We start from the raw sequence: 24,229 nt of genomic DNA on the forward strand, positions 1-24,229 counted from the left end.
CCTGACATTAACTGATATTCCTTCTTTCTTAGCCTGATATTGTCTGATATCTTCTCAGCCTGACATTAACTGATATTCTTTCTTTCTTAGCCTGATATTGATTGATATTCCTTCTTTCTTAGCGTGGCATGAACCGATATTTTTTTCTCTCTTATCCTGACATTAAATGCTATTCTTTACCTCTCAGCTTGATATTAACTTTGTGGCTACTCTGATTTCTCTTCATGCTGAGTACATAGTTGTGTTGCAAGTTAAGAGCGACTGATAGAGAGAGAGAGAGTGATGGAGTAGGTCAGTATTCAGAACATATGGAGACAAGGACGCGGGAAAAGATTCATTAGCCCACAAAAGGCAGCTCCTGAAAACTTTAAAACTTATCTACCATCTGTCATCATCATCTTTAAATTTATCTGACCTCCTCGAGTCCTCTCTAAGCCATCACACGCCTGCCCTCTTACTGCTCTCTTGCTAAGTTTGTTCCACTCATTAACTTTTTTTTTTTTACTTATCTTAATTCACTGCTGGAAAAATACCTTTCTAAGACTTTTTACACACTTATGTGCCTAAAAAATACAAAATGAATCCCTTTACTGTTGCTTTTTCTCCATTCTGTAACCATGGACGCATTTTTTACAGTACTCAATGTTAACAAGGAAACGCCATAGCAGTGAAAGCATTGTGTAACTTGGATTCATTTGTACGCGTCCTAACTTGCTCTCTGACTAAAAGAACCTGCACTTTTATGTCCCTTAATGAAGTGAAGAGAGTCATCCTGTCATTACAAGTCGGCTGAGGAAAAAGACGCATGTTTTATTCAGAAAATTAAGTGAAAGCGAGCAGAGAAGTGAGTTGCGTGCGTGCCTAGTGTGTTGACGTCGCCAGAGAGAGAGAGAGAGAGAGAGAGAGAGAGAGAGAGAGAGAGAGAGAGAGAGAGAGATGCAATTAGTTAGCGTGGTGCATGCGAGTGAAGGAGGAAGGGAGACAGGGTGGCGGGCGCCCTCCAGCTGGCCGCGCCGTGACGTCACCGAGATAAAGCGGCGCCTGGATCAACACACCAACACCACCCCGTCATTTGCCACAGCACCCACGCCGGGGGAGCGCCGCCAAACACTGCGTCATGTGAGCCTGGCGAACTTGAAACAACGATACGAGATTTGCGCCTCTTGACCCTGCTGTTGTTTTGGCGCCAAGCAGTCAGTCATTCAGTCAGTCAGTCCTTCATTCCTTACTAACTCACTCACTCGACACCTGTACTATTATTACTAGGTATAGGTGTTAACACTTAGTTTATAGAGGAAGATGAAAGGATAGAGAGAGAAATAGCGCAAGGGAGCAGATGAACAGATTGAATGTTGCGAGTGTTTGAGATAATGAAATGTTGATGTGTTTGGAGTAGCGATAGGCTGGGGCATACTCGCTTTGTAAGACGAGGAGGAGAAAGAAACTTTATCTTGAGTAGTTCAGTTCATGCGAGTGCTGTTTTTGAGTTTTATGACAGGCTCGGGAAGAGAATAATTCATACGAGAGAGAGAGAGAGAGAGAGAGAGAGAGAGAGAGAGAGAGAGAGAGAGAGAGAGAGTCTTATTTTCCTTACATTACTGCGTATTTAAATATTCTGATGCCCTTTTTAGCGTTTTTCTCTTTTATTTCCTTAACTTCCTAGCTTTTTCGTATGTTTCTAAAGGGGGAGAGAGAGAGAGAGAGACAGAGAGAGAGAGAGAGAGAGAGAGAGAGAGAGAGAGAGGGAGGGAGAGAATTTTACGAGTGAAGCAATACTATAATCAGTGCCCACATTTTATCAACTCTACCCGACCCTCGCGCGGCCGCCACAAACCAACGAGACCGCCTCATGACAACTGCAGGGTCCGTATTCTGAGACGCCTTGCTCTCTCACCACCACTATTTTCAAAGGCCACAGAGATGATTAGCCGGGTTTCATAAGAGTGTTTCCTCCTGATAGTAATGAGGAAATGTCGTTAACCTGTCACTAGAACCATAAACCACACCTTTGAGAACTGGTATAACCTCAATTACGCCCTTTTGAAATTAGTGGAGATGCGGCGCAGAAATATTTCAGAATATAGTGTTGGTGACACATTTGACTAGGTTTGTCATAGTATTGTAATATCTGTTATATTTACAATAACTACATTTTATCACATACTGTACAGTAGATGTGAAAAGAATAACCACTGGCTTTGTGGAAATAAACTTATTTGAATCTCTCTCTCTCTCTCTCTCTCTCTCTCTCTCTCTCTCTCTCTCTCTCTCTCTCTCTCTCTCTCTCTCTCTCTCTCTCTCTCTTCTAAAGGTTGCGAGTTCGATTTTGAAACAACAATTTCGCTGTGGGAGAAGTAGCTTTTCTTTCTTTTCTTTCTTTTTTTTTCTAATCGTATTATAACCGGCGTTATGACCTCGTTGTTGCGGCGCCATAACTCTCTCTCTCTCTCTCTCTCTCTCTCTCTCTCTCTCTCTCTCTCTCTCTCTCTCTCTCTCTCTCTCTCTCTCTCTCTCTCTCTCTCTGACGAAGCAACCATTTTCTCAAAATGACTTAACTTCCAGATGCCAAAAATGACTCACCTCCGTCAAGCAATAACAATTCAGTCGTATGTTCTCTGTCCTTAACTTTCATAATTGTCGTTTGTGGTATTTCATTATTTTTAATTGTTTTTCTTTCATATTAGTTTCCGATTTTCAAATATCACCACGAGTACATTTTTTGTCATAGTTCAGTCATGGTCAGAGTCGAGTAAGATGAATTGCTAATAACACAGTTCTCTCTGTTTGAGCAACCTTAGACAGTGCACAGAGAGAAGCTGAAGCAGCAGACACCGAGAGACTTGAAAGACTATTATTCACTCCACGCTCTCATTATTCGATCGATCTGCTGTCAACCTTGCCTTTCGAATTTATCTGCCTTAACCTGCAGCACTACATTTTCATCCATTCATAGCAATCAAAGGGTTAGTGTTTTCCCCCATTAGTCCCTTGATACTGACACTCATTACAAAAAAGTGGCGATTAGCAAATTAGCGTATTCTTCTTTAGGGAATGGCACCTCAGTGGGCCTTTTTTTCCCCTAAGTAAGTGTCCCTTTTACGTAGAAGAAAAATCAAACTGTAGAATATTCTCCTTTATCTAGTGTTTTCCCTCAGCCTGTAGTCCCTTCACTGACAGTCTCATTGCAGGACCTAGCGATTTAGACTTGGCAGATCAGAGGAATACTAATACTCCTGGAAAACGATAAACACTGGAATTTTCCTCCCGTGTATAGTGTTTTTTCTTCAATCTTCATTTCCTTCGTGCTGAATCTCAATACATAAAACCGCGATTGGTAGATTCTCGGTAATTCGGAGGAGTGAATACTGCAGGGAGTCGCTAAACAATGACATTTTCCCTCGTGTTTAATCCTCCTTAGTCTTCAGTCCCTTGATCTGCTGACAATTGTATGATAAAAACTGGCAATTGGTAGATTCTTGGCAGATCAGAAAAGTAAAGATTGCAGGAAGGTGCTGGACACGACAATTAAGTACAGCGTGTTCATTAAGTCATCTAAGGCAGCTTCCACAGTCTTTTAATTTGTGTATTCAGTATTTGATTCAACTTGTTTATATGTGAGTGGGATTGTGGGGGTGATGAAACACAGGATGCAGCAGAACTTTATTCCTTTAACGTTTCGACAACCGCAACCACAATCCCACTCTCTTGTCCAAATCTCTACAACTTGCTTTTATTTTGTCTTGCCATTTTCCGTGGATTTTTTTTTTTTCACAATTTTATTACTACCACTGTTATTTTCCTTTACCTCAATTTTCTTTATTTCTAACATATATTACTACAATTTTAGTTGCTTTTAACAATTGTTATTAATATTAATTTACTTTACCGAAATTTGCGTTACTTTTAAAACCCTTTCACTGCTATTCGACACACCATTCCTTCACATAAACCATTCAGAAACTTTTTTTTTTTTTGTACAGCCACCTCCAAACATTGCACTAGCCAGAAATTCGAACATTCACTCTTTTCATCGCATTTTTCATTCATAAAAGGCGTTTTTAAATGTTCCGTAAAGCGCTCTAAAGCTGCGAATTATTGCATACCGCGGTGAAAGGGTCATTTTGTAGCGATGATGCGGCGCCAAATGTTTTAACCAATTAATTAATTTATCTAATGTCCATGACTACTTTTACTGGTTCACCTCATCAGTGGAGTGACTGAATGCACACTACCGAATGATGCCAAGAAAACAGTACATGGCAGAAGAAAGCCCCAGACTACCAGCAGGCCAGGGAATGAAGGTTACACAGTAGTCTTGTGCTGGTAACAGTTGGTGTCGGTGGCCGATGAAGCACTGAAGCGTTACGAAGCACCCGAGGCAAACCACTGTAAGTCCGGATGGAAACTGAGGCCATGGAGAAAGTTTCAGCTGGCGGCTTTCTATTCAAAACACAAGGCAAGAAGTGATACTGAGCAAGATACTAGTAAATTTAACAAAAGTGAGGTAAAATGTTTGAAAAAAAAAAAAAAAGGCTTACCCAAAAAGTTCTTGACCTCATCCAAAAAAAAAAAATAAATAAATAAATAGATAAATAAATAAAAAAAATCCGTCGTAATAACTTTTGAATCATTGTATACTACGCCTTGTTATGTAGATGCACACAAACTCGGGAAAAGGTACAAAAAGGAAGTGTATCCTTAAACACATTGTTCTTTTATCAGGAATGTTTTCAGAGGCCGCAGAGATAATTAGTCGAGTTATCATGATGCTTGTTTCCACTCATAACGATTACTGGAAGCATGAAATCACACTCGAAAACTCCGCTGTTCAAAAGTACTCGAGCCTGTTCAAAAGCACTCGAGGTAATTTGATTTTTTCTAAAAAGATGCGTGTTAAAACCGTAGATTTCTCTTAATTCTATTTTCTGACTACATCTTCTCTAGTCCCTGGCAGCGGTAGTGATGATACTTGGGGGATGGAGTGACACAGGTACTGGTACACACTGGTACCCACTGCGTACAGCTTCCGTCACATTTATGGAAGCAACATGTGATAACGATCAAACCTGTAAGAACAACTTCAATTCCCTTAACAACGGCTTTATTTTACACACTCATTCTTAGCCAACTTTTATCCTAGAGCTGTAAGTGTAGGGTGTAATGCATGTGTCCAGTCACGGGTACACTACGAACATGAGTAATGACAGATACATACGCCTTCCGGGAACAATCACATCTTAAGGAGGAATTACTAATGCAGTAACCCGTAAGTACGAACACTTGCTGGGTAAAGAGGACACCACTACTTAATATGCTCTTATTATTCACTTACTACTACTACTACTACTACTACTACTGTACCTCAAATACGCCATCACTTAATAGATAACAGATGTCAACAATATAAATGGCCGGTACAAAGCGCCCCTGTGCGTTATCACCTCGTTACACTTCATGTGTAGTGAGAGAGACAAGTGGTTTGTGGTCCGTATAGCGCAAGTAACGTCAGTCATCGAGCTCCACTCACGATCTAAGATGCCTATTCACCACCACAGAACGAGTTCTCTGCCTCCGGACTGCCTGTAGAAGCTAAGCGAGAGTCCATACACATTTTTTTTTTTTTTTTTTTTGTGAAAAGTCCTTTGATACTACATCCATTAACGGTGGCTGGTCAGGCTCAACAGGTCACCACAGCCCTCCCCTCTTATCCTTCGCAATGCTATTTTCAGGCTTATCTCTTTCTTTTTCCCTCATTTGCTTTCTTTCCCGAGCCACACCCTCCCCAGCTGCAGGCCTGTATGAGGGAATCTGGAAGCTTCTTAACGGCATTTGATAAGTTTTCCTGACCTCAGTCCTCCGCACGTTTGTTGTACTTACTAAATATATACCTCCACTTAGCTGAAAAGTAATACCAGACACGGAAATTACCACACAAGACACGGAAGTTATGACTGACTGATCGGAGGAGCTTCACTGAGAGAACACTTAATAAAATAAACTGAAGAGTTAGAAGTTAGGGAAGAGTTTAATGATGAGTAATACCAGAAGCACTTCCGCAGCAGTGAGTCCAGAAGCAGCGCAGAGGCAGCGCTAGAGCGAAAACAGAACACGGAAAAGTGATTGATCGAAGGAACCAAACTAAAAGAACAGTTCATCAGAAAAATCTGAGGAGTTAGAGGCTAGGAAAAGTTTGATAATGATAATGACGGGTGCATCTCCAAGGCTGTCAGGAATTGAGTAGCGTGCTGCACCAGTTGCTCGAAGCCATGTAAAGTTGGGAAAGTGAAGGTTCGGTCAGTGGAAGGAGATGACAGCTGGACATTAGCATTTTATGGGGGTCTTGTGTTGGCCAGCATTCCTCCTGGTTTGGTTACGAAGATCATCCCATTTGCTGCAGGACTGTAAATTGAGAAATTGTTTAGTTACATAATACATTCCCAAAAGTAAAAGATCATATTGGGATGTGTGCAAAATTCTCTCTCTCTCTCTCTCTCTCTCTCTCTCTCTCTCTCTCTCTCTCTCTCTCTCTCTCTCTCTCTCTCTCTCTCTCTCTCTCTCTCTCTCTCTCTCTCTCTCACACACACAGAGACGATTCATGAATATTGTCACTCATTACTGTGCCTTAAACCTAATCATCCCTCTTACCAACATTCCAATTGGGAAAAGCTGTGTGTGAATACGATTATGTATGAGAACAATGTAGCTAATACTTGTCCACAACATGATATGAGTTGCTGGTGGCGTAATGCTAATGTGTAATGGTGTACTGCAGATTGTGTGGACAGCGGCCTGCAGCTTCGCATTCTACGCAGACTACATGTACTACAAAAGACAGCCGCAGTACTATTACCTCCGCCGCATGCTTGGGGTGAGTAAGATCTACATACTCTGCAATATTGACGCCTCTCTTTCCCTCTCCTTATCTCTCATTATGTCTTCGTGTATTTCGGAAGGATGAGGATTCCGAAGCTGCCAGCATACTACTAATTTGCCCTTTCTGTGCTAAACCTAAAGATTTCTAAAACATAAGAGAAAGAATGAGAACTGGTAATATTTTTAACATGTCTTTTCGCGTATTAAATTTGATGTAGTAAACGATTTAAAAAACCGAAGAAGAAGAATGAGACTTCAAATCTGGTAATGTTTCTGACTCGACCTTTCATACATTAAACTTGTTGCTGACTCGATCTTTCATACGTTAAACTTGTTGCAGCGAAAGATATCTAGAGCATAAGAGGAAGAACGAGAGCTGGTAATATTTTGACTTGGTCTTCCGTGTGCTAAAGTTGCAGTAAAAATTTTCAAGAAATAAGAGAATAAGACTATGAAAGGCTGGTTGACCGACACGAGCCAGCTCCAGAGATCGCTGTCATTTATTATCTGACAATATTCTCAAACATTTCGGTGTCTTACTTTAACTAGTTTGAACACACTCTACTGGAAGTTACTGGGGTTTTCAAAGATTCCATGGTTCTAGTGGCTGTTTATCAAGGGTTCTGCAATATTAATGAAAACATATATTTGAGAATCAGAGTAATTATCTTTGTAACCTTTGGAAATAGCACTTACGAGAGCCCACTTTTTTTTTTTTTCGAAATGCGGGCCCTTGTTTTATATTTTGTTCATAGCTTCAGTGTAAGTGCATGCTGTATTTTCTAATATACAAATGGAACAAATATGAACAGAAATTAACAGAAAGAATAATACTAAAACTATCTGTAGTATTAGTATTTACTGTGATATTGCTAAAGTTTTCGCATAATTTACCAGCACTTCTAATGTCAGTTGTTCATGATATATTACTTTGTAGTCATGTGCTGCGACAAATTTATAACGCTAGATATTCATTTGAAGCCCACAGTGATATGCAGATATTTACACGGTAGCATACGTCATCTGAACACTGTTATTCTTTATGCCATCAAGTCTGTCACGGTAATTTTGCTACTTGAGGATACGAGAAGATATAAACATTGTCTCTGACTGATGCTTTCCCTTTATGCTTGTTCTACCTAGCTATTCGTGCCTTGTTTTGAAGCGTGCGGCAGTTACTCTATTCCTGCCAAAAACACTATTTGATTTTGATTTGGATAATTCGGTGTCGTATAGATAATTTTTTTTAATAGAAATATAAAAATATCCGTACATAGGAACATAAGAACATAAGGGAAACTGCAAGAAGCCATCAGGTCTACACGTAGCAGTCCTTGCATGAAACTTACCTATTTCCACCTGTCATCCTCATCCATAAACTTGTCTAATCTTCTTTCAAAGCTCCCCTGTGACTCAACACTAACAACTTGATTATCAAGTCTATCCAGTTCATCTACCACTCGTTTTGATAAGTTCCTTCCTTTTTTTTTTTTTTTTTTTTTAATATAACATTATCAACAGCATGAGCTTGCTGCACATTTTCAAACAAGACTAGAGTACTCGTATGTTGATCAATCAGCGAATGAGAGCATCAGTGAGTGGCAGTGTTACCTTGTCTCCGTGTCCTCAGGAGCATAGTCAGACCATTAAGTTTCTACTCGTATATGCCAATGACCACGTGTCACGATACCTTGACAGTGACTCTTGGCTTGCCCCCAGCCAGCCGCCAGTCACCTTGGAGAACAGACTGCACTCGTGTCCCCACCTCACGTCGACGCCCGGCTTTGACTTGGCTGCTTGTCTTATAGTTTCCTGTCCCGTGCCACTCATCCACTAGGTGGCAGAGGACATTATCTTCTAATGTTTCAACACGTAATCTCGACTGCATTTAACATGCTCCGGTAAAAGTGTTTAACATTTTCTTGGGCTTTTATGTGTAGTAGGAAAAAATAAATAAAATAAAAAATGTAAAAAAAAATAATGAGAATTAAGCAACTCATCTCTGTTATTCTTTCATTAATATATTCATTCATTTCTTTGTTTTTTTTTTCTTTTTCTTTTTCTTTTTTTTTTTTTTCTTTTATGGGAGAACAAACCGTTTAAGAATCTTTGTTCTCTCAAGATGTCTCTATAAGGACCTGATGGTGTCATAAATTCATACGGTGTTCTTTCTCTTCCTGTTTTTTTTTCTTGTTACCTCTGCCGCATTACATTACACACATAAGGCTATGGTGCAAAGGTTACCACTGCCGCACTGTACATGCATCGTAGCCCTTACGTGGCGGATTTGTGCTGTAAACTGACTAAAATATAACTTTATGTCGGTATACTTACATATGACTCGCAAAATTTAACCTCATATCGCATTACTAAACCACATCAGTGTATCACAAAACTAACTTAACGTCTTATCTTCCAACCAGACACAAAAGAAAAAACATTTATGATAAATGCGTTTGTGTCTATGAAGTAACGTGTATGATCTTACGCCGCCTTACTACTGCTTATCCAATATCTATTTGTAAGTCAAAATGTAGTCACGCATCACATTGCTAGGCCACATCAGTGTATTGAAAGAAGAGACATCAGACGAGTATTTTCATACACTAACGTGGCCTGGTAATGTTGTACGTGGTTAAATTTTAGTTACAAGCTTTTACAGATTCATTTAACCCGCCGTGAGACGCATGCGCAACACGGGAAATGCGTATTTCATTCAGCTGCCTTGCCAAACCTCCAAATACTCCCTTCATAAGAAGTGGAACATCATAAGTTCTATTAATAAACTTACATTTTGGCCTTTTGATGAAGGACTATATGTAATATCACCAAAAGTTCAGTAGCTTTACGGGACCTGCTAGCCTCTTCCTTTCTCTTCGTCATGGCGGATAGGAACTGGCTGAAGAGAGCATATTGGCCTGTGTATTGATGTAGCTGTACCATAGTACGCCTTCTTATCATCCTGACTAATAACCAAGGACACTTTTTCCTTACTTGTGTGTCAACTCGCCTGGTGTGTTTCCTATGGTCACGTCAGGAGGAGGAAGAGAAATTATCCAAACTTATGAGGCAGGCCATACCCTGAGCACGCCACCTCCTAAGTATGACAGTAAGTAAACAGCGAGTACGAGTTGTGTGATACACGGGATTTAAGAACGAGCTGTCGATGCAGGTATTCATTCAGCAGGGGATATAAGTGTATGTGTACAGCTTATTTGGAGGTCAAGGCGTGTCTTATCTTTTAATGGTGCTATTACACGGGCGCGTTTTCCGTCAGCACAGCACGTTCCGCCAGCAAAACGCTGACGGAGATTGTTTACCGTCATACCAGCGTGCTTACGCTATCATTACTGCTGATTCTACCATCACTGCTGACGGTAAGTGGACGTTTGGTGATTAACTTCGAGCATTTATAAGGCTATTTAATGATAACCACGTAAATTTATCGGTAAATCGTGATACATAAGTAAATACATAAGTATTTGAGTAGCAAACAAAATTAGTACTTGTTGTGACATCTTTAAATAGCAAAACAGTGAAGAGGACGAGTAGAGACCAAGTTTAGGTGAATTTATTTAAATTTCCTTTTATTACTTCCGTTGTTAAGAGTTGTTTACATTCATTTCCTGGTGGAACAGCAGTAAGGCTAGCCAAGGATTCCTTCACCATGCCTGTGCAATGGACGTGTGAGGCAGAATTCTCAATATTTAAGAAAGTGCGTGGACTCCCTGCCCTGTGGGATATCAAACACAGAGACTATGCCAAGATATTGTCAAGGGAACAATTGTACAAGCAAATAACAGAGGAGTTGCAGGAAGCATTCCCTGGTATGAAAGGAATTGATGCAGGTATGTCCCCTAATGTCCAGCCTCCTCCACATCTCTTACCAATCTGCTTGAGGCAGTAGTCTGCTTGGCTAAATAACAATAGTAGAATCAGGACAATCATAAACCCAGTATTATAATATATATATATATATATATATATATATATATATATATATATATATATATATATATATATATATATATACATATATATGCATTTATTTATTTATTTATTTATTATTTTTATTTATTTGTATTTATTTATTTTATTTTATTTTTTTCTTTCTTTTGTGGTTGGTGCTCTCATGTGGCCCCTTTGGCAATGCCGCTCTGGTTAGATTTAGTTTAGTGGGGTTACATTTGGTCAAGTTGGTTTTCTTTGTTTTGGTGAGATATTTATCTTATTAATTCAACCCTCACTGATATCTTCATGACACTCAGGTGCAACTTGATTATGACAATTTAACTCGTCTGTTGCCGATACTGTAATGAACAAGTTTAATATTATATAAACTTCATTTCATCAGGAGCTGGCTAAAAAGAGGCAAATTAAGAGTGGGTCTGGTGAAGAATACATCCCAAAGTGGAATGTGTTTGAATTGCTATCCTTTCCTAGCTGACACTGTCACCTCGTTGGGGAGTATATCTAATGTAAACAAAACTGCAGTACCACATACCAACCTCAACGACAAATCTGCAGCACCACCAGCCAACTTCAACAAGACTGCAGCACCACCAGCCAGCCTCAACAAAATGCAGCACCACCAGCCAACGTCAACAAGACTGCAGCACCACCAGCCAACTTCAACAAGACTGCAGCACCACCAGCCAACTTCAACAAGAATGCAGCACCACCAGCCAACTTCAACAAGACTGCAGCACCACCAGCCATCCTCGACAAAACTGCAGCACCACCAGCCAAGCTCAACAAGACTGCAGCACCACCAGCCAGTCTCAACAAAATGAAGCACACCAGCCAACCTCAACAAGACTGTAGCACCACCAGCCAGCCTTGACAAAACTGCAGCACCACCAGACAACCTCAATAAGACTGCAGCACCACCAGCCATCCTCAACAAAACTGCAGCACCACCAGCCAACCTCAACAAGACTGCAGCACCACCAACCATCCTCAACAAAACTTGCACCACCACCCAACCTCAACAAGACTGCAGCACCACCAGCCATCCTCAACAAAACTGCATCACCACCAGCCAACCTCAACAAGACTGCAGCACCACCAGCCATCCTCAACAAAACTGTTGCACCACCAGCCAACCTCAACAAGACTACAGCATCACTAGCTAACCTCAACAAAACTGCAGCACCACCAGCCAATCTCAACAGAACTGCAGCATCAGGAAGTATTAGGGAACTCTTGCTCTGTATGTATAATAGCACTCTAAATTCACTCTCATTTGCATTTGAATAGAGGAGGATTAATGAAGAGGATTATGGGTCTCGATGAGAGAAATTTAAAATAATAAAAGATAAAGAAAGCAGCATTGCAGAGGAAAGATATATTGATTTAGGAGCAGAAGCCTTATAGTAGTATATGGAAGTGTTTACTCTCTCTCCTTCTCTTTCTCAATTATTTTCAATAATTCCAGGTTGATTGTCATCCCTATGAATGCCCTCAAATGGTGTATACAGTGTCACTTGAAAGTAATGACAAGCTTGTCATTGAGTCCTCAGCACATCCCAGTGATGATGGCACCTTCGTAGACCCTGCTCCTTTGGCTGTTTCATCTTCATCTGACACTGAGGATAACCATTATTCAAGGACACCTGAAATTCCAGCTAGGAGATGGAAGAGGAAGAGGGTGTTTGATCAGAAGAAATCCTCACCATTAGACAAAGCACTGACAATACTGAAGTCATGTGCAAGTAAACCAACACTGGAAGATGTTCCATATGCATGTGGGATAATTGCGACAAATGTCTTTTGCAAGTATCCACAGCATAGGCACTTCAACCTTTTTGCTGGTCTGATAGCTTACTTACTGAAGGTGGAAGAGAAGGAACAGAATAAAATCAAGAATAGTGTGATTTACATTTATTTGTCCTATTTCTAATTACTCCTTAATTGTACCAATTAAGCTGTAATATTTCATTCTTTAAGTCTGAATATCTTAACATCCTGGGCAGGTACTTTTCCTTCATTATTGAAGTTGCAAAACCGGTTTCTAACAGCTGTAGCCTCTTGTGTAGGTCTTTGGCCTGATGCTTGCAAATCTTGCCTGCCATTTCCTACTTTGCAGTGCTATTGCCCAGTAACTATTTTTCTATTATTTATGTCTTCTTGATCTATCATTTCAGGTGCTGTGTTCTGCTGTAGGTAGTTAAGCAACACAAGAGCGGCAAGTGTAATGTGCCTTACACATTCAGGGAATGTTCTAAAAGTTTGTCTGTATATCTGAAAATGACTGACAAGAATGCCTAAGGCATTTTCAGACACTTCTGGCTTTTTTAGTGCCTATAGTTATGCAGGGTGTCCCATAAGTTTCCATACATAGGAAAAATTATAAGAAATTATAGAATTATAGAAAAAACATTTTTATTTATATAATATGCTCTACATGACTGCCTTTGTGCTGAAAACACATATCAATGCGTGTCCTCCACTGCTGAAGAACACGTTCAAACACATCTGGATTTATGCTTGTTATGGCATTCATGATACCATATGTATGGAAACTTATAGGACACTATGTACGTATATTAGTTTTTCATAAGGCAAGTCATTGTCCTTGAATGGCTTCATCAGCCATGGCTTTAGAGGAAAAGCATCATCAGCAACAATGACATGGAGCCGGTCTCTCTGTATAGGGAATACATTGTGGAGGGGGAACATGCAATTCCTTATTTTCATGAGCCTTGTTAACCCTAAAAGACGGGGATTTCCCTCACAGACATCCCTCCTAGCCAGGCTAGTTTTGACAATTCAGCAAGAATAAGTCATACTCCATCACCAGATTCTCAACTCTGCATTGACTGATTGTTTAAAATGTAATAGCATCACATTTATCAATTCTTCAATCTCCCACAAACCCAGACTCTAGGTGATATGGTGTCTCTGTGGTGAAGTGACGAAGTGAAATAACTTTCAGTGCTTTCTCAGCCTGTGTTGGGATGGTTGCATGCCATGCAGCAGCTTGGCTGGGACCCCAGCTGGGGGAGCTACAAGCCTCCTTTATCTGCTTCCCTCACCAGTATCTCTCGGTCACTCACTCACATGAATGCCTAAATTTATCATTTTGTAATAACACTAAAGGGAATGGTATTGCTGTCTGTCGCTTATAACACACAAGAAAAAAAATTGTAATTGTCACTGCAGGGAGGATGTACATAAGCAAAACAGTCTACTAGTGTTTTATTTTTTCTCCAGTATAACTTTTGTGACTTGAGAGTAACTTCTAACTCTCAGCCAGTAGTATTTTCACTAAGAGATCATTTGGAAGTAAATTTGCCCTTATGTGGAGTGGAAGTCACTTGCTGCTTATCCTCATCCAAGGAATCAGAGGAAGAGGAATAATTATTTTCCCCTGTAGCCATCACAATGATTCGCAGGACACTGAGGCTCAGAGGAAAACATCGTTGTGAAGGAAGGATGCTCGCAATCTCAAAAATTTGAGCGGAAATTTGAAATTAAGTCTGCAAAATGCAGGTCAACTGTAGATGCCACCCACCCTCTACATTGCATCAACTATAGACATCACCTACCCTTTAGAGGTTAAACATACATTTCTGCCAAACTTTCCCATCACTGGCCCAACCGTTGGCCCCCACATCAACATACAAGAATTTGTACTCTGCATCAACCAATGCCATTAATACAACATTACAGTGCCCTTTGTATTAAAAATCTGATCCACTTTTGCATGGTTCAGAAATAAGAATTCTTTTCCTGTCAAGGGCCCAAAGACATAATTCTACATTCTAAAATTCTGCTGCCACTTTCTTCCAAGAATCTTGTATCGTGTGGTAGAGACACTGAGGTTGAAGACATGCATAGGTGGCAGAATACACCGTGGGGATTATGAAGGAGTTGAGGCATTGGTTGACTCAGAACTGGTAACTCAGAGACTGTTGATTCTCCTGGAAAAAAAATAATAAATTATTACACCAGTTAGGTTGAACATGAGGTCAAGTTGAAGAAAGGTGTCTTTTTTTTTTTTTTTTTTTTTTAGCTATTATTGGTTTCACAAGCTCCAACACCTCTAGAAACTGGTTTCTGTCCAGCTGTATCCAATTCCTGTACCTATCCTGATCTTGAAAGGCCAGTTCTTGCACAAGGTTGTTATATTGGTTTCTCTCCTCACATCTTGCCAACCACAGTTGATGCCAAAGTTTCCTTCTCTTCCAGGGTTTTTTTTTCAATCAGCAGACCTCTCTTGCTCAGCCATGGCAATGACAACTATAGCCTTAGCCATAAGAATCTTCTGCATCCTTGTGTGTATGTGGCATGCCATCACAAGAACAAAGAACTTTCTTAGCAGTATGTGTATCATTGTGGGGTGGTGTGGTGTACCAGTTTATCTTGATCTTAAAACAACAAAAACAGTCCCATTGTAAATACAAACTTGCTGAGGGTAGTCCATGTAATTATTTGGATGAGTGGCCTGTGAAATTTATGGTGATGGAACATGCTTTGCTAAAAGAAAATGTGCCCATTTAATAGCACCTTTAGAGATCACAATCCCCATTCCCATTACCTTTGCCTTCTGCTCTCACCATACCCATCAATTGTGTTTTTTTTTACTGTATACATAAACCAAACTTGTTTACCTGTTAGGCCTTCCTCTCTTCCTCTTGCTTGGTGGATCCATCTCCAATATTATAATCTTTCCTCTGCACAAGGCCAAATCACCACTTTGTTGATATACCTGTGCCTCTAACAATGTGGGACCTTCAGCTCTAGTCCTAAGGAATCCCTGAACCTGATCACATCCTGGATCTGCACCCCTTGCTGGGATCTGAGGGCTCACAGTATGGCCCTTGAGGTTGTAAAAAAGTTCCAAGATTATGCCTGTATACAACAAAGCACTTATTTGATTTGATAACTTTGGGCACCATACAATTCACAACAGTACCCCTGAGCAGTGGTACAGCACTCCCAATGCTGTTACCATTGCTGAAACACACTCTTGAGGACTTGTTCTGAGTGTGTGAGGAACCTGCAGCGATTTGCACTGAATTTCCCCTAGTGTCCAAATGGCATCTCTTTAGCTGCAGCTTCATCTTTTAAAAGAGGAAGTTGTAAGTGGCCAATAGACCTGAATTGTGATCTTAGTGATGACCCTTATCATGAAGATTAGACCATCCAGGATAAACTGACAGAGCTCCTTGCAGACATCAGTCTGGGCACCAGCCTTGAGCTATTTGGTGCATGTTCAAGTCAGACAATAGGACTGCCAGCACAGTCACCTTTGATACATTGACAATGATGGCAGTGTTCTTAACCCTAGAACTTGAATGTGTTAAGTATTCACAACAGTAGATATAATGGTAAAACCTTCAAATTAATCGATGGTGTCCTATTTAAAGGATTTGTTGTTGTTCACTTTATTCAGTGTGATATGCCCTCTCTCTCTCTCTCTCTCTCTCTCTCTCTCTCTCTCTCTCTCTCTCTCTCTCTCTCTCTCTCTCTCTCTCTCTCTCTCTCTCTCTCTCTCTCTCTCTCTCTCTCTCTCTCTCTCTCTCTCTCTCTCTCTCTCTCTCTATATATATATATATATATTTTTTTTTTTTTTTTTTTATTATTAATTAATTAATTTATTTATTTATTTATTTATTTATTTATAATAATTACACAACACATTTATGAAAGCTTCAAGGCCTAAGGAACATATTTTACTTGGATTATAGTTGTCACAGCATCCCATTTGTCACATACACAAGTACCATAATAGTAACTTTCCATGTAAGAAGTGAAACTGGATAAATATCACATTCTTAATTAGCGGTTTCCACCAGAGTCACACTACCTACCTTGTCTGTACAGTAGTTACTGTCCAGCAAAGTGAGTTTCCATCCACATCAAGATTTGAATGTCAATTGTCTTGAGTACATACAACTCAAACCATATCTATCTACATACCAGGCTGGCAATCCCACACAGGATTGCCCAGACAAAGCACAACACTCATACATACATCATCATTACATACATACATACATACATCATCATTAGCCTTGTCAGCCTCTGGTGGAAAGGGATAATCATGTGGACCACCCTACTACACTTCAGGAACTTAGGTATAGCACAGCTGGCCACATTCTTTCACTGCAAGGCCTGACAGCAAATACTGATTTACCCATGCACCTTCATAATGAGACAATTCCCTACTGCAAACCCTATAACCACTTGAGAAAAAAGACTGTAAAAATCCCAAACACTTCACTAGAGCCTCATTAGAATAGTCAAGATTAGACAAGAAAATATTTGATAATATTGTCTATGGTGTAAGTGACTGTTCTTGCTTAATTGTTTGTATTTAATTTTATTTTTACAGGATTGCATCAAATATATAATTTCCCATCTTTTACAGTTAATTTGTCATATTTATCTTTAAAGCTGTGAATTATTCTTGCACACATATTCCATTGGCTGATTTCTTTGTCAAGAAAACTGTTTCCTTACATCTTTCACTTCCTTTTTATACAATTTCTTACTGTGTCCTCCTAGTGTTGATTGTTGTTGTACCACAAAATCCATATTATTAATCACATTCTCCTTTACATAGGTGGGTCTGTGCATCTCCAGAGGGTCAGCTGCTGTACTTAACTTGTCCTGCTGCTGCCTGGTGGTGCCAATGTGCCGCTCCCTCACCACCAGCCTGGCGCGCCTCACTCACTGCTACACAGGCTGGACCTGCCTGGCCTCCCTCACCTACCCACTCACCCACACTGCCAAGACCACACACGTCATGGTCGCCATCACTGTTATTCTAAGCTCAGGTAAGCCACATCATACGACAGGGGATACGTAAAGATCAGATCATTTTTAGGAGTGTTTTTCACATGCCATTGTAGAAAAGGGATTTCAAATGTGATTGCTAAAACTGTAAAAGAATCTGCAAGGAGCCTGTGTATCTAGATACAGCAGTTCCTATAATGTACAGGGATACCTGTGTTCACCTAGCATCTTCTTTATTTTATTTTGTTCATTTATTTTTTTATTTTATTTTATTTATTTATTTATTTTTTTTTTTTTACATTAATTGCTGTTCTTCTTTAGTCATGTTTCTTTCATTTTTTTTTTTTTTTTACCATTGTGTAGGAGTTGTGGCAGGAGCTTCAAAACTCATTAATGTGTGTCAAATGGATGTATCTGAAAAATTTCAACATGTTCTGATAGTATTTTAGGACTTTTTTTTATAGATGAATGCAATTGTTTTCATGTGCTTCTTTCCATACTTAATGGCAATATTAATAAAGTATAGGTCTTGGAGCAATATTTCAGTTTTTTTTTTTTTATACAAATTATTCATGACACCATAAATGTGGTTTATATCCATGTAGGAACATAACCAAACTAAATACTGAAAACTTTCACTACACACACACACACACACACACACACACACACACACACACACACACACACACACACACACACACACACACACACACACACACAAACACAAACACCGGTGCCGGTGACAGTGAGGTTAGCACAAAACTATGGCAAAGAAGAGTGTTGGCCCTGGAAAGTGACATGGAAAAACTGATGGAGAGATTCAGAGCTGTGGAAGAGACACAGCTGGTAAGCCAAATTAAAGAATTGAAGGGATTGAGTGCCGAAAACATAGAGCTAAGAAATCGGTGCAACGCTCCAGAGATAGAAATTAAGGAATGGAGTAAGAAAGTGGAAGGAAGTGCCAAAACTGTAGTGCAATTAAGTGAAAGGCAAGATGCATGGAAAAAGCTCCTAGAAGGAGATAAGGTAAAGTTTGAGAGGAAAGTAGATAAGTTGGAGAAACAAATGAGTAAGAGATCATACAAGGAAAGGCAGTAAACTTTGAGAAAATAATAGAACAATTAAATGAGGCCAAAATAATGCAAAAGGTGGTAAATTTTATCAAGACAATTTAATCTCTTGTAAGAGAGACAGCTGACAAAAAGAAATGTATAATTGTCTTTGGGGTTAAGGAAATTAAGGAAATCAACAAAGCAGTTAGAGAGAAAGAGCCGAAAGAGATAGTAAACAAAGTGGTGGGAAAGGTACAAGAGGAGGGAAGATGTATGGTTAATGAAGTGAAAGAATACCACAGAGTTGGAAAATTTACAATTGAAGGTCACAGACCTATAAGAATAAAATTTAAATCAGAGAAGGAAGCTGAGGAGGCTCTGACAGGGGCCTGGAGATTAGCTAAAGTTGTGGTAACAAAAAGCATATGGCTGAGAAGAGACTTAAATGAAAAGGAAAGAAAAGATCTAATTAAAATGAGGGAGGAAGTAAAGGCAAAAAACGAGAGAGAACGGAAGAGCAGAAGGAGATATTCTATTGGAGGGTGTTGGACATGAAAGTGAGGAAATGGTACCTGAACAGGAGGGAGAACAGGGAAACAAGCTAAGGAGTAAAAAGGGCATATTGAAGGTAGCTTACACAAACATTAATGGACTCATCTTGGGATTAAGGGAATTAAATATTTATTTAAGTGAGAAAAGTCCAGATATAATGGGCCTCACAGAAATAAAATTATATGATGAGTTAGAGGTAAGGAACATTGGGCAAAATCAATACAATTTATGGAAAAGAAGTATAACATATAAGAAAGGAGGAGGAGTGATGTTTCTAGTTAAGAAAAGCTTAAAGGTGGTTGAAATAAATATGGCAACGGATTAGCAGAAGTATTAAAAAATGGAGTGGAAAATACACAAGGCAAAAAGAGGCAATACATAGTGATGTACGTACCACCAAAAACCAATGTTTGGTCAAACGAAGAATATGAAATAATGATAAAAGACACAGTGAACTGAACAGAGAAAGTGCTAAGTGGTGATAAATTGATCATGATGGGAGACTTTAACTGTAAGGAGGTGTGTTGGGAACAGTGATACACGGAGGGAACAGAATCATCTTGGGGGAATAAATTATTACAGCTGGCAATGGATAATATATTAACTCAATGGATAAAAGGAGATACAAGATTTGGAAAAGATGGAGAAACATCAAGACTAGATAAGACTACTTAGTAAGGAACCAGAAGGAATTGAGAATGTTCACATAGGGTGTCCGTTAGCCAAAAGTGACCATGCTACCATAGAATTCAATATAAATGAGGAAATAGAGAATCAAAGGAATGAATAACACCATGCTGGGAGATTAAACTACTGTAAGGCAGACTTTGATAATATGAGAAAGTTCTTTCAAGAGGAGAGATGGAATAAGTTCCATAAGGCTACAGGGGTCCAAGAGAAGTGGGATGAATTTCTTAAAATATATAAAGAAGGTGAAAAAAAAGTTTGTGCCTAAAAAGCAGAGTATGTAGCTCATAAAAAAGAGTGGTTTAATAAAAGATGCAAAGCAGCAAGAAGGACGAAAGAGGATACATGGAAAAAATGGAGGAAAAGCAAAAGAATTAACCTATGGAATAATTACAAACAAACAAGAAATGGTTATGTGAAGATCCTGAGGAAAGATATAATAGACAGGTATAAACATGAGCCCAAACACTTCTATAGATATGTGAATGGTAAACTGAAAAGCAAAGTGAGTATAGGAAAGCTAATGGTAGATGGAGTGGTTTATGAAGACCCGAAAGATATGGCAGAAGTGATGAATAAGAGCTTAAAGGAAGTTTTTACAAAGGAAAATGAATTTATAAGGCCATTGTGCTCCCCTGAAAATGTAAAAATAGAGAAATTTCAAGTAACAAAAGAGGAAGTTGATGAAATCATCAAAACGTTAGATGTGAGAAAGGCCACAGGACCAGATAGAGTGTCAGGATGGGTAATAAAAGAATGCAATAACCAGCTTAAAGATAAATTATATACCATCATAATGTACCTTTATTAATGAAGGAATAGTTCCACAGGATTGAAAAAGGGCAAACATCATACCCATATTTAAAGGAGGAGACACACAAGACCCACTAAGTTATAGACCAGTTTTACTGACGAGTGTGGTTGCAAAAATATGTGAAAGGATAATAAAGAACAAATGGACCAAGTTTTTGGAAGATAAGGACATTCTCACAACTTATCAATTTGGCTTTAGAAAAGGAAGATCTTGTGTCACTAATTTATGTTATTATTCAAGAGTGATTGATATCATACAGGAGAGAGATGGTTGGGCAGACTGTATTTATCTAGATTTAAGAAAAGCTTTTGATAAAGTGCCGCATAATAGACTGCTGTGGAAGCTGGAAAAGATAGGTGGTGTAAATGGAAAAATGCTGAAATGGATGGACGATTTCCTTAAAAACAGAGAGATGTGAACAGTAATTAGTCGAGCCCAGTATTAAGTGGGGTCCCCCAAGGGTCAGTGTTGGCACCAATAACGTTTGTGGTGTATATAAATGATATGTTGGAGAATGTATCCAGCTATGCGAGTCTTTTTGCTTTCAATGCAAAACTTATGAGAAGAGTGAAGGCAATGGAAGATTGTGAAGAATTACAAAGAGATATAGACAAGGTGTGGGAGTGGAGCAACAGATAGTAAATGGAATTTAACTCTGGTAAGTGTAAAAAGATGGAATTTGGAAAAAGTAACAGAAGGTGTAGCTATAACTATAAGATGGGGGAATGAAACAATGAATAAGACAACAAGAGAAAAAGATCTGGGAGTGATTTTCATAGAGAATTTATCACCAGAAAAACATATCAACAAGATGACAGGTGAATCTCTCAGCCTATTAAGAAATATAAAAGTTGCCTTTGCTTATCTGAATATAGAAATGATGAGGAAAATGATCACCACAATGATATGTCCAAGATTAGAATACACAGCAGTAATTTGGTCACCACATGAAAAAAAGCACATAAGAAAGTTGGAAGGAATACAGAGAGCAGCAACAAAGATGATAACAGAATTGCAAGATTTGTCATATGAGGAGCGACTAGCTAGAGTGCAACTCCCAACCTTGGAAAAGAGACGAGAGAGAGGTGACTTGATTGCATTGTACAGATTGCTGAGTGGGATGGAAAAACTAGATAGGGAACATCTCTTTATAATGAACAAAAGAGAAACAAGAGGACATGAAAGAAAACTGAAAGTAACCACCTGCAGAAGGGACATAAAGAAGTTTTAGCTTCCCTCATAGAAGCATAGAGGGATGGAATGGACTGGAAGGGAAAGTGGTGTGTGCTACAAATATTCATGACTTTGAGGAAAAGTTGGATAAAAACAGTTATGGAGACAAGACAGTATGAGCTTAGGTCCTCTCCTCCTCCTAGTTATATGTCACAACTAGGTAAATACAACTATATAAATACTCACACAAAGACACAAACCAGTACCTTGTCAAATGAAGAATATGGAAAAAATTATAAAAGACACAAAGAACTGACTGGAGAAAATGCCAAGTGGTGATAAAGTTATTGTGATGGGAGACTAATTGTATGGAGATGTGCTGGGAAGAATGGTACACTGAAGGAACAGAATCATCTTGGGGAAATAAATTATTACAACTGGCAATGGTTAATGTATTAACACAATGGATAAAAGGTGATACAAGATTTATAAAAGGTGAAGAATCATTGAGACCAGATCTACTATTTAGCAAGGAACCAGAAGGAATTGAGAATGTTCAGATAGAGTGTCTGTTAGCCAAAAGCAACCACACTACTATGGAATTCAATATAATTGAGGAATTAGAGGGTGAAAGGAATGAAGAATACCAAGCTGGAAGATTAAACTACAGGAAGGCAGATTTTGACAACATGAAGTTTTTTTTCAAGAAGAGAGATGGGATATGATCCATAAGGCTACAAGGGTCCAAGAGAAGTGAGATGAGTTTCTTAAAATATACAAAGAAGGAGAAAAGAAGTTTGTGCCTAAAAGGCAGGCAATAATAGTTCGTAAAAAGCATGGTTTAATAAAAGATGTGAAGCAGAAAGAAGGATGAAAGAGGATACATGGAAAAAGTGGAGGAAAAGTAAAAGAATTAACATATGGAATAATTACAAACAAGCAAGAAATGATTATGTGAAGATCCTGAGAGATGAACAGACAGTCTGATAAATATATAATAGACAGGTGTAAGCACAAGCCCAAACTCTTCTATAGACATGTGATTGGTAAACTGAAAACCAAAGGGAGGATAGGAAAACTAAGAGTGGATGAAGTGGTATATGAGGACCCAAAAGAGATGGCAGAAGTGATGAATAAGAGCTTCAAGGAAGTTTTTACAAAGGAAAATGAATTTATAAGGCCACTGGATGTACAGGAAAATAGAAAAATGGAGAAATTTCAAGTAACAATACTGGAAATTAATGAAATCATTAAAATATTAGATGTGAGAAAGGCCACAGGACCAGATGGAGTTTTTGGATGGGTATTAAAAGAATGCAGTAACCAGCTTAAAGATAAATTACATATCATAATATATACTTCCATTAATGAAGCAATAGTTCCACAGGATTGGAAAAGGGCAAACATCATGCCCATATTTAAAGGAGGAGACACTCAAGACCCACTAAATTACAGACCAGTTTTGCTGACAAGTGTGTTAGCAAAAATATATGAAAGGATAATAAAAAACAAATGGAACAAATTTTTGGAAGATAACAAAATTCTTACAAATTGTCAGTTTGAATTTAGAAAGGGGAGACCTTGTCTTACCAGTTTGTTGTGTTATTATTCGAGAGTGATTGATATAATACAAGAGAGAGAGAGAGATGGTTGGGCAGACTGCATTTACCTAGATTTAAGAAAAGCTTTTGATAAGGTGCCACATAAAAGACTTATGGAAGCTGGAGAAGATAGGTGGTGTTAATGAAAAACTGCTGGAATGGATGGAGGATTTTTTTAAAACAGAGAGATGCAAACAGTAATAAGGGACCAGACATCAGTGTGGAGCCCAGTATTAAGTGGTATCCCCAAGGGTCAGTGTTAGCACCAGTAATGTTTGCAGTGTGTATAAATGATATGGTGGAGAATGTATCCTGCTATGTGAGTCTTTTCGCTGATGATGCAAAACTTATGAGAAGAGTGAAGGATAATGAAAATTGTGAAGAATTGCAAAAAGATCTAGACAAAGTGTGGGAGTGGAGCAACAGAAGTGGAATTTAACTCTATGAAGTGTAAAAAAATGGAGTTTGGAAAAGGTAACAGAAAATGTAGTTATAACTATAAGAAGGGGAATGAAACAACTAATAAGACAACAGAGGAAGAAGATCTGGGAGTGATATTCTCAGAGGAATTATCACTGGAAAAAAATATTAATAGGATAACAGGTGAAGCTCTCAATCTACTAAGAAATATAAGAGTTGCCTTTGCTTATCTAGATGAAAAAAGAGGAAAATAATCACCACAATAATAATAATAATAATAATCTTTATTTCAGCTTAATGCCATACAC

The 24,229-nt window shown here is 38.9% G+C and overlaps 1 protein-coding gene across 22 annotated transcripts in view; it reads left to right on the forward strand.

Moving 5' to 3' along the window:
• The window catches only part of LOC135108998 (NADPH oxidase 4-like), a 120,062-nt gene that overhangs the window by 33,743 nt on the left and 62,090 nt on the right, over nt 1-24,229 (forward strand). For 11 of the 22 annotated variants that reach the window (XM_064019941.1, XM_064019943.1, XM_064019945.1 and 8 more), the window contains exons 3-4: nt 6,773-6,868; nt 17,447-17,660. In XM_064019941.1, coding sequence (XP_063876011.1) covers nt 6,773-6,868; nt 17,447-17,660 — 310 coding nt within the window. Of the gene's footprint in view, nt 1-6,772; nt 6,869-9,673; nt 9,983-10,002; nt 10,251-10,511; nt 10,722-17,446; nt 17,661-24,229 lie in introns of those variants that run through there. The other 11 variants (XM_064019962.1, XM_064019963.1, XM_064019953.1 and 8 more) reach the window with 10 other exon arrangements.

This window comes from Scylla paramamosain, chromosome 18, assembly GCF_035594125.1.
Source record: "Scylla paramamosain isolate STU-SP2022 chromosome 18, ASM3559412v1, whole genome shotgun sequence".
NCBI lineage: Eukaryota > Metazoa > Arthropoda > Malacostraca > Decapoda > Portunidae > Scylla > Scylla paramamosain.